Source organism: Amblyraja radiata, chromosome 27 (genome assembly GCF_010909765.2).
Source record: "Amblyraja radiata isolate CabotCenter1 chromosome 27, sAmbRad1.1.pri, whole genome shotgun sequence".
Lineage (NCBI taxonomy): Eukaryota > Metazoa > Chordata > Chondrichthyes > Rajiformes > Rajidae > Amblyraja > Amblyraja radiata.
This window is the reverse complement of record NC_045982.1, coordinates 4,713,079-4,732,012: the sequence shown is the minus strand read 5'-3', so window position 1 is coordinate 4,732,012 and position 18,934 is coordinate 4,713,079. Positions and strand designations below refer to the sequence as shown.

The window sequence follows — 18,934 nt, the reverse complement described above, 5'->3', positions numbered from 1 at the left end:
ATCAGCCTACACATAATCTATTTCCCTGCGTATCCTTGTACCTATCCAAAAGTCTCTTAAACGCTACGATCGTATCTGCTTCCACCACCATCCCCAGCAGTGCGTCCCAGTCAAACCACCCTATGTATGTAAATAAAACTTGCCCCGCACATCTCCTTGAAACGTTGCCCCTCACCTTAAGGCTAAGCCTTCTAGTATGTGATATGTCCATCCTGGGGAAAAGGTCTGAGTGTCTAGCCTATCTATGCCTCCCATCATTTTTATACACTTCTGTTGGGTTTCCCCTCAATTTCCAACATTCCAGTGAAAACGATCCAATTCTGTCCTCCCCAGCTGATTGTCCACCATATTAGGAGAGTTAGACTTGGGTGGAAAGACTAACACTGTTTGGCACAGTTCAGTCAAAAAGGAGCGAATTATTACAACAACCACAGAATGAGGAGCAATGTTTTTGCGAGTCGCTTCCAATCCGCAACCCATATTTTCAGTTGACCACATCGGAAGGTTTTTCTTTTCAGAAATTGCGGCCTGGATAAATATTTTAACCCATCTGCAAATGCGTTTAATGTTCAGAGTCTTTCATTCCTTAGCTCCTTAACATTCTGCTCCTCGCCTGCATACTCGCGTTCAGCCTGTTCTAGTAACTTGTCCACGCTGTCCTCTCGGTTTTCCAGCTTCAGATACTTCTTTATGTAGCTGCAATCCAAACGTGGCCAACTCCTGTGCTGCTGCCTTTCCGTCTGTTGCTGCTGTTGGCTGAGCTCGCTGGCGTTAATCCCGAGGTCACGGGCCCCGGAGTGGCCGCACGAAGTGTGGAGTTGCAGGTCGGAGCAGTACGTCTTCCTGGTGGCCCCTGAGAAGAACAACCTCCCAATAAACCTGTTGGGGAAGGACTGGCGAGGCGAGGGCTGGTCGGTGTCCACGATGCGAGGAGCATCATCGGCGCTACGGATGCTGCCGGAGCGGATGTATCCATGGTTCTGTAACCTGCTCAGTTCCTCGGTGGACAATAACATGGTCACAGACTGTCCAAGCTCAGTATCTTCCACCACATCAGCGACCACTGGAGTATCAATCACACAGTTGTTGAGTTTAATGACCGGCAGCACCACCGCGGTGGAGACCGACTCACTGCCGTAGTTCAAAGGGACGTTGAGGTTCCCTTCGCTGGAGTTGCCAGACTCGGAGGCCACGCTACAAAGGGAGACGGACGGGGAGGGTCTTTTGTGATGCAGCAACTGGGCCGTCATTTTATGATTTGCAGAGTTGGCACAGGAGCGTTCGTGGTCGTAGATGGCGCTGCTGGTCTCTTCAATGGCGCTGGTCTCAGTGGAAGACGGAATGGGATCCTGCAGAGACCTCTCCGCTTCACTGTCATCCCCATTGACAGCCTGGCCCGCGATGGAATAAATCTTTCCCTGGGCCAGGAGTTTGGTTTCCCTGTCCCGATTTTCATACAAGACCGTGTTCGCGCAGATGAACACGAATAACCCGATGCCCATGATCAGTGGGCCAATTAGTTTCAGCTTCTCGTTCCTTTGCCCCGGTCGAGGGTGAAGCCTTGATTTGGCAAGTTGAATGTTGACGGCCAATTCACTGTTATTTGTTCCCCGCTGAATCACTGGCGCCTGAACATTGTGTTTATAAGGCCAGTAGCCAGCAACTGCTATAGCGATCCCCACCATGACAATCAACAGGCCCAATATAATGAAGAGCCCAGCGGGCGAGCGCATATTAATTTTTGCTTTGACACTCTTATCATCTCTGGAAATATAATTTGATCTTGATGCTTTACCACGGGAGTGAAGAGCGGGTTGGCCAATGCTTTTCTGGGTCTTTGTGGCTGGTTTATTTTCTGTGCTCATCATTCTGGAGCCTATAGTTCACTTAAAATAAAAGGGGATAAAGTTACTTTAAAGAGAAAAATGTCACATATTTACAAACATTCCCATTTGAATTCTTTCCCATTTCTGCTATTAAGTTCTGCACTTCAATAAAGTGCCATCTATTAAGTATTAAGTATGTATTAAGGCATAAGGTGGGGGGGGGGGGGAGAGGGTAACATTAATCTTTATATTACCCATTGCAATCTAAAAATGGAGAAGCATCATCCATACAGTAACAATCTGAGGAAAGTTACTATCAAATATACAATTTAGTACAAGATTAAAATGGGGAAGGGAGGGGAAAGTCACAGTTTAAGGATAAGGGGGAAATCTTTTAGGACCGAGATGAGGAAAACATTTTTCACACAGAGAGTGGTGAATCTCTGGAATTCTCAGCCACAGAAGGTAGTTGAGGCCAGTTCATTGGCTATATTTAAGAGGGAGTAAGATGTGGCCCTTGTGGCTAAAGGGATCAGGGGGTATGGAGAGAAGGCAGGTACAGGATACTGAGTTGGATGATCAGCCATGATCATATTGAATGGCGGTGCAGGTTCGAAGGGCCGAATGGCCTACTCCTGCACCTATTTTCTATGTTTCTATGAAAGATACAAGATACAAGATACATTCACCACAGCTTCACCACGTGTGCCAGATGGCCCAGTGAAATGAAATTCCCATACAGCCAAACAATAAAAATAAAGGACACAACACACAAAAGGAGGTCAGAACAGTGAAAATTCCACTGAATATAAATATCAAGTGAAAATTCCACTGAATATAAATATCAAGTGAAAATGATCTGACGGAACAGACTCAGAAATGTACCTGTGACGTCTTAGTGAATATTGAAAACTCAGAAACATTTCATTTAAAACTTCAATTTGTTTGGCAGCTTACGTTCCCAAATGCTTCACTAAAACGTTACCATACAAAATTTGCCATGAAACCGCAAAAGATATCCAGTCTGAAGCAGGGTCTCGACCCGAAACATCACCCATTCCTTCTCTCCAGAGATGCTGCCTGTCCCGCTGAGTTAAGGGTCTGTCCCACTTGGGCGTCATTTACGCGACATAATTTACGCGTCACTAAGCACGCCCCGCGCATCGTGACGCGCACGTGATGCGAGCATGGCATGCATTACACGTGCATAGTGCGTGGTGACGTTGGCAGTGACGCGCGGCGCCCCAGGATTTTGAGATTCACAAAATCTTCGCGCACCACCTGCATGACACCCAAGTGCGACAGCCCCTTTACTCCAGCTTTTTGTGTCTATAATAATAATAATAATGGATGGGATTTATATAGCGCCTTTCTAGAATACTCAAGGCGCTTTACATCGCGAATTACATCTTCGATTTAAACCAGCATCTGCAGTTCCATCCTACACAAAGATATCTCAATCCTAGGCGGTGTAGTGGTACATGTAGTGGAACTGCTGCTGTACAGCTGCAGTGATCCTAGTTCAATCCCGACCTCGAATGTTGTTTCTGTGGAGTTTGCATGTACTTCCTGTGCCATGTTGGTTTGCCTCAGAAGCCCCCGATTCCTCCCAAGTGACAAAGATGTGCAGGCCAGTCGGTTAATGCCACTGTAAATGTGTCTTAACGAGCGGTGGAATCTGATAGGAGTCATCCATGGGAACATGGGGGAGAATTTAAAAAAACACTGATGTAGGTGGCTTGATGGTTGGCACAGACCTGATGGGCTGAATGGCCTGTTTCATTGCTGGAAAGTTTAAACAAACATTTTAAAATGCAAGAGGCAAAGAGAACAGATGGGAGAGTTTAGGACCAGGTTGTTAATGTCTCAGCCACAAAGAGTCAGTGATACAGTGTGGAAACAGGCCTTTCAGCCTAACTTGCCCACATTGATCAACATGTCCCAGCTACACTTGTCCCACCTACCTGCTTTTGGTCCATATCCCTCCAAACCTGTCCTATCCATGTACCTGTCTAACTGTTTCTTAAACGTTGGGATAATCCCTGCCTCCACTATCTCCTCTGGCAGCTTGTTCCATACACCCACCACCCTTTGTGTGAAAAAGTTACCCCTCTGATTCCTATTACATTTTTCCCCCCATCATCTTAAACCTATGTCCTCTGGTCCTCGATTCACCTACTCTGGGCAAGAGACTCAATGCACAATAATCAAGTGATGAAAATCGTGGCTTATCTTTACGGCAATGAGAATGTGAATCTCCCATCTACAGGGAGTGGTTCATCATCATCATCCTTTATTGTCATCTTGCAAAGCAACAGTTGTACAGTGCAAAATGAGAAGAGAGGTTTCCCAGGGTATACCGGAGCATCGCACATGAAACTTAAACATTTCACGCATAAAATAATAACAATTATAAAAACAATCCAGTTCCTGATAAAACAGTACAAATAGTTTTTAAAAAGTGCAGGTATAAACAGCACCATTAAAATACAATATATGGTGTGTTCAGATATAGCTTCCCCATACAAATGACAAAAGTTCAAGTTCAAGTGAGTTTATTGTCATGTGTCCCTGTATAGGACAATGAAATTCTTGCTTTGCTTCAGCACACAGAACATAGTAGGCATTTACTACAAAACAGATAAGTGTGTCCATGTACCATGATATAAATATATACACACATGAATAAATAAACTGATAGAGTGCAAATAACAGATAATGGGTTATTAAGAATCAGAGTTTTGTCCGAGCCAGGTTTAATAGCCTGATGGCTGTGGGGAAGTAGCTATTCCTGAACCTGGTTGTTGCAGTCTTCAGGCTCCTGTACCTTCTACCTGAAGGTAGTAAAATCTAGGTATAGCTGTGGAGCAGCTAAACGAGAGATGATGGGTGAACACATGACGGTACAAGTTATGGATGAGGACACCAGAGTTTTGGATGAGCTCAGGTTTAGAGATGATACGACTTGTGGAACAGGCCAACAGAGCAACTCATGTGACTTTGCACTCGTTCACCTGGCGAATCTCCTTCACATTGTCACCAATGTTCCTATTTATTTTAAAAACACAAAAGAGGGCTAGAACAACTCAGCTGGTTAGGCAGCATCGTCTGAAGAAGGGCCTCGACCTGAAACATCATCCATTCCTTTTCTCCAGAGATGCTGCCTGTCCTGCTGAGTTATTCCAGCATTTTGTGTCGACCTTCAGCATCCCTGGAAGAGATGGAGAGGCAACATTCCGGGTCAGGGCCCTTCTTTAGACTGTTTGAAGTGGTGGGGATTGGAAAGAGAAAGATGGAAAAGTAGTGGGAGCAGAACAAAGCCTGGTGAGTGATAGGTGGATACAGTTGAGGTGAGATTTGGTTGGTAGACAGGTTGACAATGGCCAGAGATGAGAAGACTAAAGGCTGTCAGATAAGGAGTGTAGTGAAATGTGAAGCCAGAGGAAGGGATATAGGCAGGTGATGGGGGAAGGAGAAGGGGGGGGGGTGAAAAGAGGGGTAGGATTTTGGATGAAATGTATACACACCAGGTGGGGCACAGGTAAGAGAAGGGAATTAAAGGGGGGAGTGGGGGTGTTATCCAAAATTGGAGAAGTCAATTAGGTTGTAAGCTACCCAGGCTGAATACGAGATGCTGTTCCTCCAGTTTGTGGTATCACTCTAGAAATGGAGGAGGCCCAGGCCAGAAAGATTGGCTTGGGAATGGGAAGGGGAGTTCAAGTGGTTTAGCAACTGGGAGATCCAGCAGGCCGATACCACTACACATTTTATTAGGTAACAGGACCAAAACCGTAGGCAGTGTTCCAAGCGAGGCCTCACCAACATCATTGTTCATGTTGCCCAGTTGGAAGCGAGGAAATCATTGTACACAGATCACAAGTCAGGGGACAGGCTTCATAACAAAAGCACAGCCAAAAGTAATCATTAATAATGACTCCAATTAGACTGCGAAAGGAAAAGTGACTGCAGATGTATTTGAGAGCCCAATGGTACAACTCTGCCCAAGGAAACGCGTTTTGGAATGAAATCCTGTTCCTTAGCGAAAATTGAAACAGTAATATTAGGAGGGCCAGATGTTAGCTGGGCCAGGACCCTGCTTCTACTCAGTCAGTCCAGGGAAGGAAAGCCTTTCCGATACCATCCATCCCCTTCCAGCAACTCATCAATTACTGTACACTGGCGCGGCAGGTAGAGCTGCTGCCTCACAGCGGCAGAGACCCGGTTTCGATCCTGACCTCGGGTGCTGTCTGTGCGAAGTGACCTTGTGGGCTTCTCTAGGTGCTGCGGTTTTTATCCACGAGTAGTTGCTCTACTCAACAGCCAAAAATCTGTAGCCTCCCTTTGATCTGGTATTTTGTTGGTTCACATGCTTGATCAATGGCGTTTTATCATTAATGTTTTATTATTATTAATGTTTAGTGTTTTCTGAGTCATCCGTAACTGTCACTGTATGTCATGTTGTTACTTGTGGGTGGAGCACCAAGGCAAATTCCTTGTATGTGAATACTTGGCCAATAAACTTACTAACACACCCGGGTTTGTAGGTTAATTGGCGCTCTGTAAATTGCCCCGAGTGTGTAGAGAGCGGATGTGAAAGTGGGAATAATATAGAACTGGTGCAAATGCATGATCAATGGGGGACATGGACTCAGTGGGTCGAAGGACCCGTTTCCATGCTGTAATTTTCAATCAATTCAATCAATTAGCCCTGCTGGGTTAGAGGTTCTGAGGACAACAGGCGATGCATTCTAGGTGAGGACATCGTGAAGAACAGCTCGGTAAATAACCGTGACCGAGACTGCAACAGGCGGTGATGGATCCAACACTAGGAGAGAGCCAACATGAGGAATCGTAGAAATGTACACTGTGGAAACGGAACCACGCTGGGCAGCTGAGAATGATATTGTTAACGATGTATCATAGCATCGAATAGCCAGAGGTTTAAAGAAACAATTATAATTAATGTAGTGATTAAGTGTAGGTATTAAATATGTTTTTAATCATGTTGTAAGACTATAATGGAGCTTGAAGGATGTGATTGCACTTGAGAGTATGCCTGGAACATAATGCTTCCTTTATGAGAGATCAGATTAGATGGGTTTGTTTGCCTTGGAGCAGAGGAGACTGCGGGCAACATGAAACAGGAATACGACGTCAGCAGAGGCATAGATGGAATAGATTGTGAGAATTTTTTCACCCTTGCACTTTTCCCGAATGCTGCCTGGATTAGAGGGTTTCAGCTCAAAGGGGTTGGATAGACTTGGGATTGTTTTCTCTGGAACGTCGGAGGTTGAGAGGAGACAATAGAAGTCTATGAAACGATGAGAGGCATAGACAGGGTAAACAGTCAGAACCTTTCCCCCAGGGTGGAAGTGTCCAACACTAGAGGGCACAGCTATAAGGTGAGAGGGGGAAAGTTGAATGGATATGGGCAGGCGTTTTGTTAATGCAGAGTAGTTGGGGCCTGGAACGTATTGCCAGGGGTGGTGGTTATGGCGGATAATCTATTGGAGGCAGATACGATAGTGGCGTCAAAGAGGCTTTTAGATAGACACGTGGAAGTGCGCGGAATGGATAGATATGGATCATGTACAGGCAGATGAGATCAGTTTAATTTGACATCACGTACAGTACAAACATTGTGGGCCGAATGGCCTGTTTCCTGTGCTGTACTGTTCTATACTCTATGTTTTATGTTTGCAGATGTGTCTAAGACACGAGGGCAATGGTTTTAGGCGAGGAGCGAGAGGTTTAGAGGGAATCTGGTGGAACTACCTCCTCCGGCAGCTCATTCCACGCACCTTTGTGTATGAAAATTACCCCTCAGGTTCCTATCAAATCGTTCCCCCCTCACCTTAAACCTGTGTCCTCTGGTTCTCAATTCCCCTACTCTGGGCAAAAGATTTTACCGATCTATTCCTGTCATGATTTTGTACACCTCTATAAGATCACCCCTCATCTGCCTGCGCTCCAGGGAATAAAGTCCAATCCTTTCACCTAAATTTCTTTTGGATACCCAAATGAAAAGCAGATTATCATCAGATTATACAGATCCTGTTTCTTCACAAAATCACACTCCTTTTCATTCTCTTCCATATCACTCTGCAACCTCAACTCTACATTCACCACCCTCATCAATCTCCATACGAACAGTGTCAATAGACAATAGACAATAGGTGCAGGAGTACGCCATTTGGCCCTTCGAGCCAGCACCGTCATTCAATGTGATCATGGCTGATCATCCACAATCAGTACCCCGCTCCTACCTTCTCCCCATATCCCCTGACTCCGCTATTGTTGAGAGCCCTGTCTAGCTCTCTCTTGAAAGCATCCAGAGAACCTGCCTCCACCTGAGGCAGAGAATTCCACAGACTCATAACTCTCTGTGAGAAAAAGTGTTTCCTCGTCTCTGTGCTAAATGGCTTACTCCTTTATCTTAAACTGTGGCCGCTAGTTCTGGACTCCCCCAAAATCGGGAACATGTTTCCTGCCTCTAGTGTGTCCAAGCCCTTAACAATCTTATATGTTTCAATGAGATACCCTCTCATCCTTCTAAACTCCAGAGTGTACAAGTCCTCATCTGATGCCAGTGACACGCTTGTCACCTCAGTCTACCATTGTTACTGGTACCTTTAGCTGACCGCTATGTTCACTCTTGAATTTCCTCCATTTCCTCGTGCACCCTGCCTTCAAACTGTTTTGAAAACCTTTTGAAAACTTCTTCATGTTTGGTGTTTAGTGGTCAGAGATACAGCATGGAAAGGGGCCCTTCGGCCCATCTAGTCTACACCGACCATCGGTTACCCATTCACACTACTAGTTCTATGTCACATCCATACACACTACACACTAGGGGCAATTTCACAGAGGCCAGTTAATCTACAAACCCACATGTCTTTGTGATGTGGGATGACACCAGACCACCAAGATGGAGACCCAAGGAAGAACGTGCAAACTCCACACAGGCAGTGCACAAGGTCAGAATCAAACCCGGGTCTCTAGCGCGGGCGGTGAGGCAGCAGCTCTACCAGCTGCACCACCCAAGTGACTTTCTTCCTACATCTTTGATCTTTCTTTCCCTGGTTATTTCCCATAAAACTCCGTGCAAGGCTGGGATGGATTAATTATGTAAAAACTGTAATTGTTGCTGCTGGCAAGAATCTTGATTTAAATCTTTTTATTTGAATTTCACAGCAATTTGCATACATACAATGATAACAGACATAGAAACATAGAAACATAGAAATTAGGTGCAGGAGTAGGCCATTCGGCCCTTCGAGCCTGCACCGCCATTCAATATGATCATGGCTGATCATCCAACTCAGTATCCCGTACCTGCCTTCTCTCCATACCCTCTGATCCCCTTAGCCACAAGGGCTACATCTAACTCCCTCTTAAATATAGCCAATGAACTGGCCTCGACTACCCTCTGTGGCAGAGAGTTCCAGAGATTCACCACTCTCTGTGTGAAAAAAGTTCTTCTCATCTCGGTTTTAAAGGATTTCCCCCTTATCCTTAAGCTGTGACCCCTTGTCCTGGACTTCCCTGCATGCCCACTTTCAATGACTGGTGTACCATGACACCCAGGTCTCGCTGCATCTCCCCTTTTCCTAGTCGGCCACCATTTAGATAATAGTCTGCTTTCCTGTTTTTGCCACCAAAATGGATAACCTCACATTTATCCACATTATACTGCATCTGCCAACCATTTGCCCACTCACCCAGCCTATCCAAGTCACCTTGCAGTCTCCTAGCATCCTCCTCACAGCTAACACTGCCCCCCAGCTTAGTGTCATCCGCAAACTTGGAGATATTGCCTTCAATTCCCTCATCCAGATCATTAATATATATTGTAAATAGCTGGGGTCCCAGCACTGAGCCTTGCGGTACCCCACTAGTCACTGCCTGCCATTGTGAAAAGGACCCGTTTACTCCTACTCTTTGCTTCCTGTTTGCCAGCCAGTTCTCTATCCACATCAATACTGAACCCCCAATGCCATGTGCTTTAAGTTTGTATACTAATCTCTTATGTGGGACCTTGTCGAAAGCCTTCTGGAAGTCCAGATACACCACATCCACTGGTCTCCCCTATCCACGCTACTAGTTACATCCTCGAAAAATTCTATAAGATTCGTCAGACATGATTTACCTTTTGTAAATCCATGCTGACTTTGTCCAATGATTTCACCACTTTCCAAATGTGCTGCTATCCCATCTTTAATAACTGACTCTAGCAGTTTCCCCACTACCGATGTTAGACTAATTGGTACAATGATAACAAACAGTGATAGTCAAGGCATAATTGTGCAACAGTATGTAAGCGACCCTCAAAGCCCTTACCCTTACCCACCTTCAACCCACCCGAATCAGGTCGGAACCAAACGGGGACAAACAACACTCACATACATACACATCCACACAAATATGGTAAGATAAACGAAACAAAAAGTACTAAAAATAAAAAATAAATTAAAAAAATTAAGATAAAAAGGGGGTCATTAATAACAGTAAATAAGTAAGTAATTAAATAAATAAGTGTGGGGAGGGGGGGGGGGGTTAAGGGGAGAGCAGCTGCAGTAGAGCAGAACAATGGTGGAGAGCACTCAGCCCTCTTCCGAGTCCGGGGACAAGTTGAGACAGTTAACAAGTTCCAAGAAAGGGTTCCATGTATCTAGGAATGTCTTGGTAGAGCCTTTGAGAGAGAACCTAAGTTTTTCAAGCTTAAAATTGTAAAGCACCTCCTTAATCCAGCGGGCGTGTGTCGGGGGACAGGTGAGCCTCCAGTTAAGCAAGATCAGTCTCCGGGCTAACAAGGTTGTAAAAGTTAGAACCCGTTTCACCGCAACAGAGAGGTTGGTGTTGGAAGGGGTACTGAAAATGGCTGACAGTGGGTTTGGAGGAATAGTCTGGCCGTAGGCTCTGCTTATCAAGTCGAAAGCACTCCTCCAAAAGGCTGCTAGCTTAGGGCAAGACCACAACATATGGCTATGGTTGGCAGGAGATTGATTACATCTGTTGCAGGTGTCCCTAACAGCGGGGTAAATTCTAGATAATCTTGCATTTGTGTAGTGGACTTTGTGAAGGACTTTGCATTGGATTAGGCCATGACGGGCACATATGGAGGAAGAATGGATCAAATCCAAGGCAGAGTCCCATTGCTGGTCTGTTAGTTTCGTATTCAGCTCACCCTCCCACGCAGCTTTTAATGAGGTATTGTTGGCAAGAATCTTACGAGAACTCTCGGAAACTATAAAGTTCGCCCAATCTGCTCAAACTGTGGCAGCGCCGACATGGTCAGTGGAAAATCAGACTTTCACTTTAAAACTTGTCAAATACTTGTTCCCATTTCCAATAATATACCTGTAATCAGTAGCATGTCACCCTGTGCGTGATGGCTGAAGATATGCCAAATAGGGAAAATCAAGTCTAATCCATTCCCTTTGTCCTGCTTTCACACCTTACACTTGCTTATCTATCTACCGCCCACCCCCCTGACACCAGTCTGAAGAAGGGTCTCGACCTGAAACTTCACCCATTCCTTCTCTCCAGAGATGCTGCCTGTCCCGCTGAGTTACTCCAGCGTTTTGTGTCTACGATTTAAACCAGCATTTGCAGTTCCTTCCTACACATTCTATTGTTCTTTCTGGCACATTCTATTGCTGTATAAATGTTTATTGCACTAACATTTTTCTACATAGCAAACCGTTGTGATTTACGTCATTTCTGGGAGCGAACTCCACAGATTCTGTGAAAACTATCTAGCTGTGATTATGAATTTGATGTAATTCAAAATGTGTCTATACTTCAACTTCCTCTCTAATAAGTTCCCAAGTCGACATTAATAATAGATCCTGCATATGAACTTAGCATATGTAATTAAGCTCCTCTTTCAGAGATCGGTGATCTTAATTAATCAGCCAGAAAATTTAGAAAGAAAGTGCTTTTTTTAAAGCCTTTGTTGATTTCCAGATTTGCTGATGCTGCAACATTAGGCAAGTAAAGCAATTTGTGAGTCATAGATTTCACACAGTGCGGAACTAGGTCCTTCGGCCATACTTGCCCACACCAGCGAACATATCCCGGTTACACTAGTCCCACTGGCCTGTATTTGGCCATGATGGCACAAACTCTGCAAAAGAATACCGGTGGGTAAAGTGAGGGGGAAGACATGTGACAAATTAAATATAATGTAATGAAATGTGAGGTTATCCACTGTGGTGGGAAGAATAGAAAGCAGTAGGTTGTTGAAATGAAGGATGTCTACAGAAACCAAGAGCTGGAGGTCTTAGAAACATAGAAATTAGGTGCAGGAGTAGGCCATTCGGCCCTTCGAGCCTGCACCGCCATTCAATATGATCATGGCTGATCATCCAAATCAGTATCCCGTACCTGCCTTCTCTCCATACCCTCTGATCCCCTTAGCCACAAGGGCCACATCTAACTCCCTCTTAAATATAGCCAATGAACTGGCCTCGACTACCCTCTGTGGCAGAGAGTTCCAGAGATTCACCACTCTCTGTGTGAAAAAAGTTCTTCTCATCTCGGTTTTAAAAGATTTCCCCCTTATCCTTAAGCTGTGACCCCGTGTCCTGGACTTCCCCAACATCGGGAGCAATCTTCCTGCATCTAGCCTGTCCAACCCCTTAAGAATTTTATAAGTTTCAATAAGATCCCCTCTCAATCTCCTAAATTCTAGAGAGTATAAACCAAGTCTATCCAGTCTTTCTTCATAAGACAGTCCTGACATCCCAGGAATCAGTCTGGTGAACCTTCTCTGCACTCCCTCTATGGGTCTTATACATGAACCATAAGAAGTTAATGCTCAGCAATAGGAAATAATTTGAGAATTGTAGTATATAGCTATTGACCATACCAGGAGAACAACCTACAGGTTTGGTATCCTTATTTTAAAGAAGAATATTCTTCAATGATTACAATCCAGAGAAGATGCCCAAGGTTGGTTCTTCATAAGTAGCAGAAGTTCAAGGAGTAGAATTAGGCCATTCAGCCCATCAAGTCTAATGCGCCATTCAATCAAGCCTTTCCTTCTCAACCTCATTCTCCTGCCTTCCCCCCAGCAGGGGAATTTGGAAAAACAAAAGGTAACATAAGAATCTGATGGGGCTTGTCAAAGATCTGCTGAGACATTGTTTCCCCTCAAGGGCAACTATGGCACGGTCTGAAATTGACACTATGTTATTTAGGTTTAATATTATTGTAACATGTACTAGGGGAAGTGAAAAGCTCAGTTTTGCATGCAATCCAAATAGATCATATGGACTATATACACACAATCAAGTCCAAGTCTCGTACAATAGATAGAGCAAGGGGGAAGACACAGAGTGCAGAATATAGTTCTCATCAGTTCCATAGACAAAGACTAATTTCCTCAATAGGGTAGAGGTGGATTGTACAGTATTTAAGAAGGAACTGCAGATGCTGGAAAATCGAAGGTACACAAAAATGCTGGAGAAACTCAGCGGGTGCAGCAGCATCTATGGAGCGAAGGAAATAGGCAACGTTTCGGGACGAAACCCTTCCGGGTTTCGGCCCGAAACGTTACCTATTTCCTTCCTGAAGGGTTTCGGCCCGAAACGTTGCCTATTTCCTTCGCTCCATAGATGCTGCTGCACCCGCTGAGTTTCTCCAGCATTTTTGTGTACCTTGGATTGTGCAGTACCCCAGCTTATGGAAGAATCATTCAGAAGCCTGATAAAACAGAGGGGAAGAAGCGGCTCCTGAATCTGGTGGTGCGAGCTTTCAATCTTCTCTACCTTCCGCTGGATGGCAGTGGGGTGAAGGAGAAATGATCGGGGTGGGACAAGTCTTCGATTATGTTGGCTGCATTTCCGAGGTAACATGAAGTGTAGATGGAGTCAATGGTGGGTTGGAGACAGAGACAGAGACAGAGTAAGAGGCAGCGATGAGCAGTGGCACTGGTCCCTTATCACTGAACTCATGTAAAGTTCAGAAAGCAAATTCCTGCACTTGCTCGTGACCGGAGATTGCAGAAATACCTTTGAGTGGGTGTAGCCTGCCCAGTAAGCTGACGGCATGTGAAATGTTGCTTATATAAAGCGTGTTGTGCCACTGATTTGTTTCTGCGCAAGTAACAGGAGACCGAACCATTTCTGCTTTGTTCCCTGCAGAGCCAGGCATATGCTACCCATCCTCCCGCAAGGTGTTATCATTTCAATTGCTGTAGCTACAAGGTGTGCATATTAAATGATTACCCATCAAAAATAACCCCATCTTCCTGCACTCATATTAAAAATCTCACCACTTCCCTGGCCCAGTTCCACTCGCAACCGGAGAACAGGATGAGAATTAAAGGGAGGCGTCCTCAAAGACTCAAAGTTCAGTCAATTCCTAAAGGTGGGATGATCTGGGATTCATTCTGTGCGATGTCATCCAACATTAATACAGAACTACTGAAGCAAGTCAAGTCAAGTCACTTTTATTTCTATAGCACATTTAAAATACAACTCTCGTTGGCCAAAGTGCTTTACATTGGTGGAGGTACTAACGTTGTACAACAGTGGTTCATGGATTAAGTACATATATAAATACATACATATAGCCCTCACTAAGAGGACGTCAAGAAAGGCTTGGGAGTAAAGATGAGTTTTAAGTCTCGACTTAAAGTAGTCGATGGAGGGGGCAGTTCTGATGGGAAGAGGGATGCTGTTCCACAGTCTAGGAGCAGCAACCGCAAAGGCGCGGTCGCCCCTGAGCTTATGCCTAGACCGCGGGATGTTCAGTAACCCCAAGTCGGCCGATCTGAGGGACCTGGAGGTGGTGTGGTGGGTAAGCAGACTTTTGATGTAGGTGGGGGCAAGCCCATTAAGGGCTTTGTAGACATCAAGGAGGATCTTGAAATTTAATTTGGGTCCCGACCCAAAATGTCACCCATTCTTGTTCTCCCGAGATGCTGCCTGACCCACTGAGTTGTTCCAGCATTCTGCATCGATCATTAATACAGGACAGTCAACCCAACATTGTCCAAATTTTTTTTTTTTAAAACAGTTACTTCACAACGCGAATTGTAGAGGAGATGGAGCAGAGCAGAATTATACGCGATGTGAGGTCCCAGAATGAGAGTGTGGTTTCAAAGAGGAGATATTGAGGAGATTGGGTATACAGTACATTATAAAGAGGAAGGTGTTCCACGTTTAAGAAAGAACTGCAGATGCTGATAAAATCGAAGGTAGACACAAAATGCTGGAGAAACTCAGCGAGTGAGGCAGCATCTATGGAGAGAAGGAATTGGCAACGTTTTGGGTCGAGACTGGGTCTCGATGCTGCCTCACCCGCTGAGTTTCTCAAGGTTATTGAAACAAAGGTTGTTGGCACACAACAAGGAATTTGCTGAAAGGTCGTTTTCACTTGAGTGCGGGGTTTGGAACTAGGAGCCATCCAAACCTCAGTTATGGGCTCAGCTATCCGTGACTGAAATGAGGAGACATTCCCTCATTTGGGTGGTTAAAATATTCCACCCCAGCGTGCCTTAAAAATGCTTCCTCTTTGGGAATATTTAAGAAAGAGATGAACAGACCTTTGGACACCGAGAGCATCTTTGTGAGTAATGTTAGCTGTTTCTCATCTCTGGTGATATATCATGATCTCTGCATTTCCTGCTCATATAAAGAATCTATCCCAGCCCTCACCCCAAACATCCTCACCCCAAAGGTATATGGATTCCCAGTTTCACCTTTCTTCTCTTCCCATATAACAGTGGTCATTTTTTTTAAATCCAGAAGTCCAATTCTCGACTAATACATTGCAAGATTTGTATTTATTTTAATATCATCACATCCGGTGGATTTATCTATCATTAAATCTTAATATCTCCATTATCCTTTTTACATTTCTATTCAATCTTTGTTTAGTGTATTATTGTCACGTGTACCGTGGTACAGTGGAAATATTTTTTGTTGCGTGCTATTTAGTCAGTGCGAAGATTAAATGAGTACAATCAAGCCGTCTGCACTGTACGGAGACAGGATAAAGGGAATAACGTTTAGGGCAAAATAAAGTTCAGTAAAGTCCGATTAAAGATAGTCCGAGGGTCTCCAATGAGGTCGATGGTAGGTCAGGACGGCTCTCTATTTGCTGATAGGGTGGTCCAGATGTCTAATATCATAGCCGGGAAGAAATTGTACAGCTGTAGAAGAAATCTACAAGTTCTACTTGTCCCTACTTCTGAAGAAGGGTCTCGACTATAAATCACCTATTCCTTCTCCCCATAGATGCTGCCTGACCCGCTGAGTCACTCCAGTATTTCGGTGTAAACCAGCATCTGCAGTTCCTTACTACATTGCTTATTTTCAAGTTCTGTTTGCACAATTTTCTCGGCTCAGTTTACAGTTGTGTACAAGGACATTTGTTTAAAAGGACAGTATCAACGCTGATCAGAGTTAAGAAAAGTTGCCAAGAGTGATAAAGTGATTCCAAATTGTGTTGCCAGAGGAAAGACTTTGCAATTCCACAAAGTCACTTTGCACACAGAGTGGGTTTGAGGGAGAAGTGAACGAACGCTTTGGAAACTACATCTGGGAACTATTTCTTTTTTTAAAAGTGGAAATTCAGATCCAGTTGTTCACAATCAAACTGATAAAATTAAAACAAGATGATGATAAAGAGAGGGGAGGCTTGGGACGACTACAGGCCAGAGATTAACTTTTCATGAGGCAATGCCAGAAAAATGCCTGCATTAGTTAGCAGTCTGAGGCAACCAGAGATTTGGATTCAAGGGACGACAATTGCCATTTTTTCATTCATTTCACAATGTAAATCAGTGGCGACCAACAACAGTCGCTAAAAGAGGCGAAAACTGGAATTGAAACAATTCAAGTCCCAAATGTTACAGTTGTTACAAGTTGTTACAAACTCCAGTTGTTACATTGTTACAGTTTAAGACTACTGTTTCCCCACTCGAAAGTTGTTACTCTAATGCAAACACAAACGTAAAGTTTCTTCCAACCTCTGAAGAGCAACAAAAAGCTCGGCCATTCTATTCCACGGAGGTCAAGGACTGGATATCGTCCGCAGACTTGTCGGTTTAACCCCCAAACTATAATTTAATCCACACAGGGGCCACACGCTTACCTTCTCTGGAAGAAATTGCCCGTTCATTTCTCCTGCGATTTATGCAGCTTTTTAAAAAAACTTGGAATATCCTCGCCGTGTCGCGGGTGGGTGCCACTTATAAATCACCCATCTCTGCGTATTTCAAATGGCTTGATGTTCCTAAGCAGAAGGGAGGGAAGGGGACTAAGCAGAGGATCAAAGCGGCCGCTACAACGAGGCGAGGATGAAGAAGGGTCTCGACCCTAAACGCCACTCCTCTCCAGAGATGCTGCCTGTCTGACCCGCTGAGTTACTCCAGCATTGTTGTGCCTATCTTCGAGGACAATGAAGGGTAGCGGGGGGATAGCGGATACACGATCTGACCCACTCTGCCTTCTGCTCCACACATGCACGTTTTAGCTGGGCGTCAACCCAAACCAAGTTGCCAGCGGTCGTGAGCCTCAATTGTACCGTAGCTTTTCACTCCCCCATCTCCGCGGTCATTTCTCGCAGCATTGGAGCCTTCGATCATTTAAGCCTTCGATCATTTCCCACTTTGTTAGGTCGCATTCTCCAACCGCTGGCTACATTGGCGCCGTCTGCAATTTGATTTTTTTTCTCTCTCTCTCCGCTGCATTTGTCATCTTAATCTTCGCTGCGATTCATTTCATGCTTCTGTCCTTTCTGGAATAAACTTACGCGTCTAACTGTCTATCTGTCTCTTTAGCTGCTTCACTCACTGGCATCACACAAGGACCCTAGGAGGAGGAACAGTTTATTCGTAAATCCTTCGGGTCAATTTCAGTTCAGCCGCTTCAAACTCCAGGTTTAAACCAATTCGATCCCTCGTTAAAAAAAAAGGTTTTGATTCGAATTTTATATCTGAATGAACTTTACCTCGAGAATATAAGCTGCCGCTCGCTGTTTTGTTGAAATTTCGTTGAAATTTAAAGGCTTCAATTTCGAATAACAATTTTTAAAAAATGCAAATGATCCCGCTTGCTGGAAAATGTGAAATGATAAAGAGGAAATAGTGGATATATATTCAGACCAGGCAGCTTGGGCAGATAGAAGCAAGAGCTACTGTCTTGGAGTCTATCATCCTTCATCAGAATTGGCAATGGTCAGATATAAACAGAATAGTCAGCAGGAAATTATAGAGAACAATGGAAGAGTCTGAAGAAAGGTCTCGACCAGAAATTCACCCATTCCTTCTCTCCAGAGACGCTGCCTGTCCCGCTGAGTTACTCCAGCGTTTTGTGTCTATCTTCGGTGTAAACCAGCATCTGCAGTTCCTTCTTACAGAGAACAAAAGAAACGGTCTGTGGAAGGGTGGGGAGTGGGAGCGATTAAAGCGGGGATGGAGACTAGAGTACCTCAGTGTGAAATAGCCGACTTAACTTGGTGAGGGGGGTGTGGAGGCTACTCGGGAAATATGAAAACACCGAATATCTCAAAATTGTTGAACTCGACTTTAGCCCCTGGAGGCGAAATGTTTCTAATGTAATGAAGATGATTCGCGGTTCCTGCGGCTTCCGTTAAGTTTCGCTGGGACAATGATGAAAGGACTGAGGACAACGAGGTCGGTGCGAGGGTGAGATGCAGCGGCAATGGCGGACAATCAATGGGCATCTCGGCTTTTGGACATCTAACATTGTAGATGTTGGGAATCTGAAATAAGATAAGAAACATAGAAAATAGGTGCAGGAGTAGGCCATTCGGCCCTTCGAGCCTGCACCGCCATTCAATATGATCATGGCTGATCATCCAACTCAGTATCCTGTACCTGCCTTCTCTCCATACCCCCTGATCCCTTTAGCCACAAGGGCCACATCTAACTCCCTCTTAAATATAGCCAATGAACTGGCCTCAACTACCTTCTGTGGCAGAGAATTCCAGAGATTCACCACTTTCTGTGTGAAAAAGGTTTTCCTCATCTTGGTCCTAAAAGATTTCCCCCTTATCCTTAAACTGTGACCCCTTGTTCTGGACTTCCCCAACATCGGGAACAATCTTCCTGCATCTAGCCTGTCCAACCC

The 18,934-nt window shown here is 44.7% G+C and overlaps 1 protein-coding gene across 1 annotated transcript; it reads right to left on the bottom strand.

Moving 5' to 3' along the window:
- Positions 1–266: 266 nt before the first annotated feature.
- LOC116988341 (transmembrane protein 200A-like) lies at positions 267–18,570 on the bottom strand. Its single transcript, XM_033044944.1, has 2 exons — positions 16,935–18,570; positions 267–1,886 (listed from the first exon to the last, which is right to left on the bottom strand). Exon 2 carries the CDS (start codon positions 1,866–1,868, stop codon positions 570–572), a length of 1,299 nt encoding a protein of 432 aa, XP_032900835.1. The 5' UTR covers positions 1,869–1,886; positions 16,935–18,570; the 3' UTR covers positions 267–569.
- Positions 18,571–18,934: the final 364 nt, after the last annotated feature.

What these genes read in the sequence shown, in the direction of transcription:
- LOC116988341 (XM_033044944.1), bottom strand. Translation starts at nt 1,868, where the DNA reads ATGATGAGCACAGAAAATAAACCAGCCACAAAGACCCAGAAAAGCATT.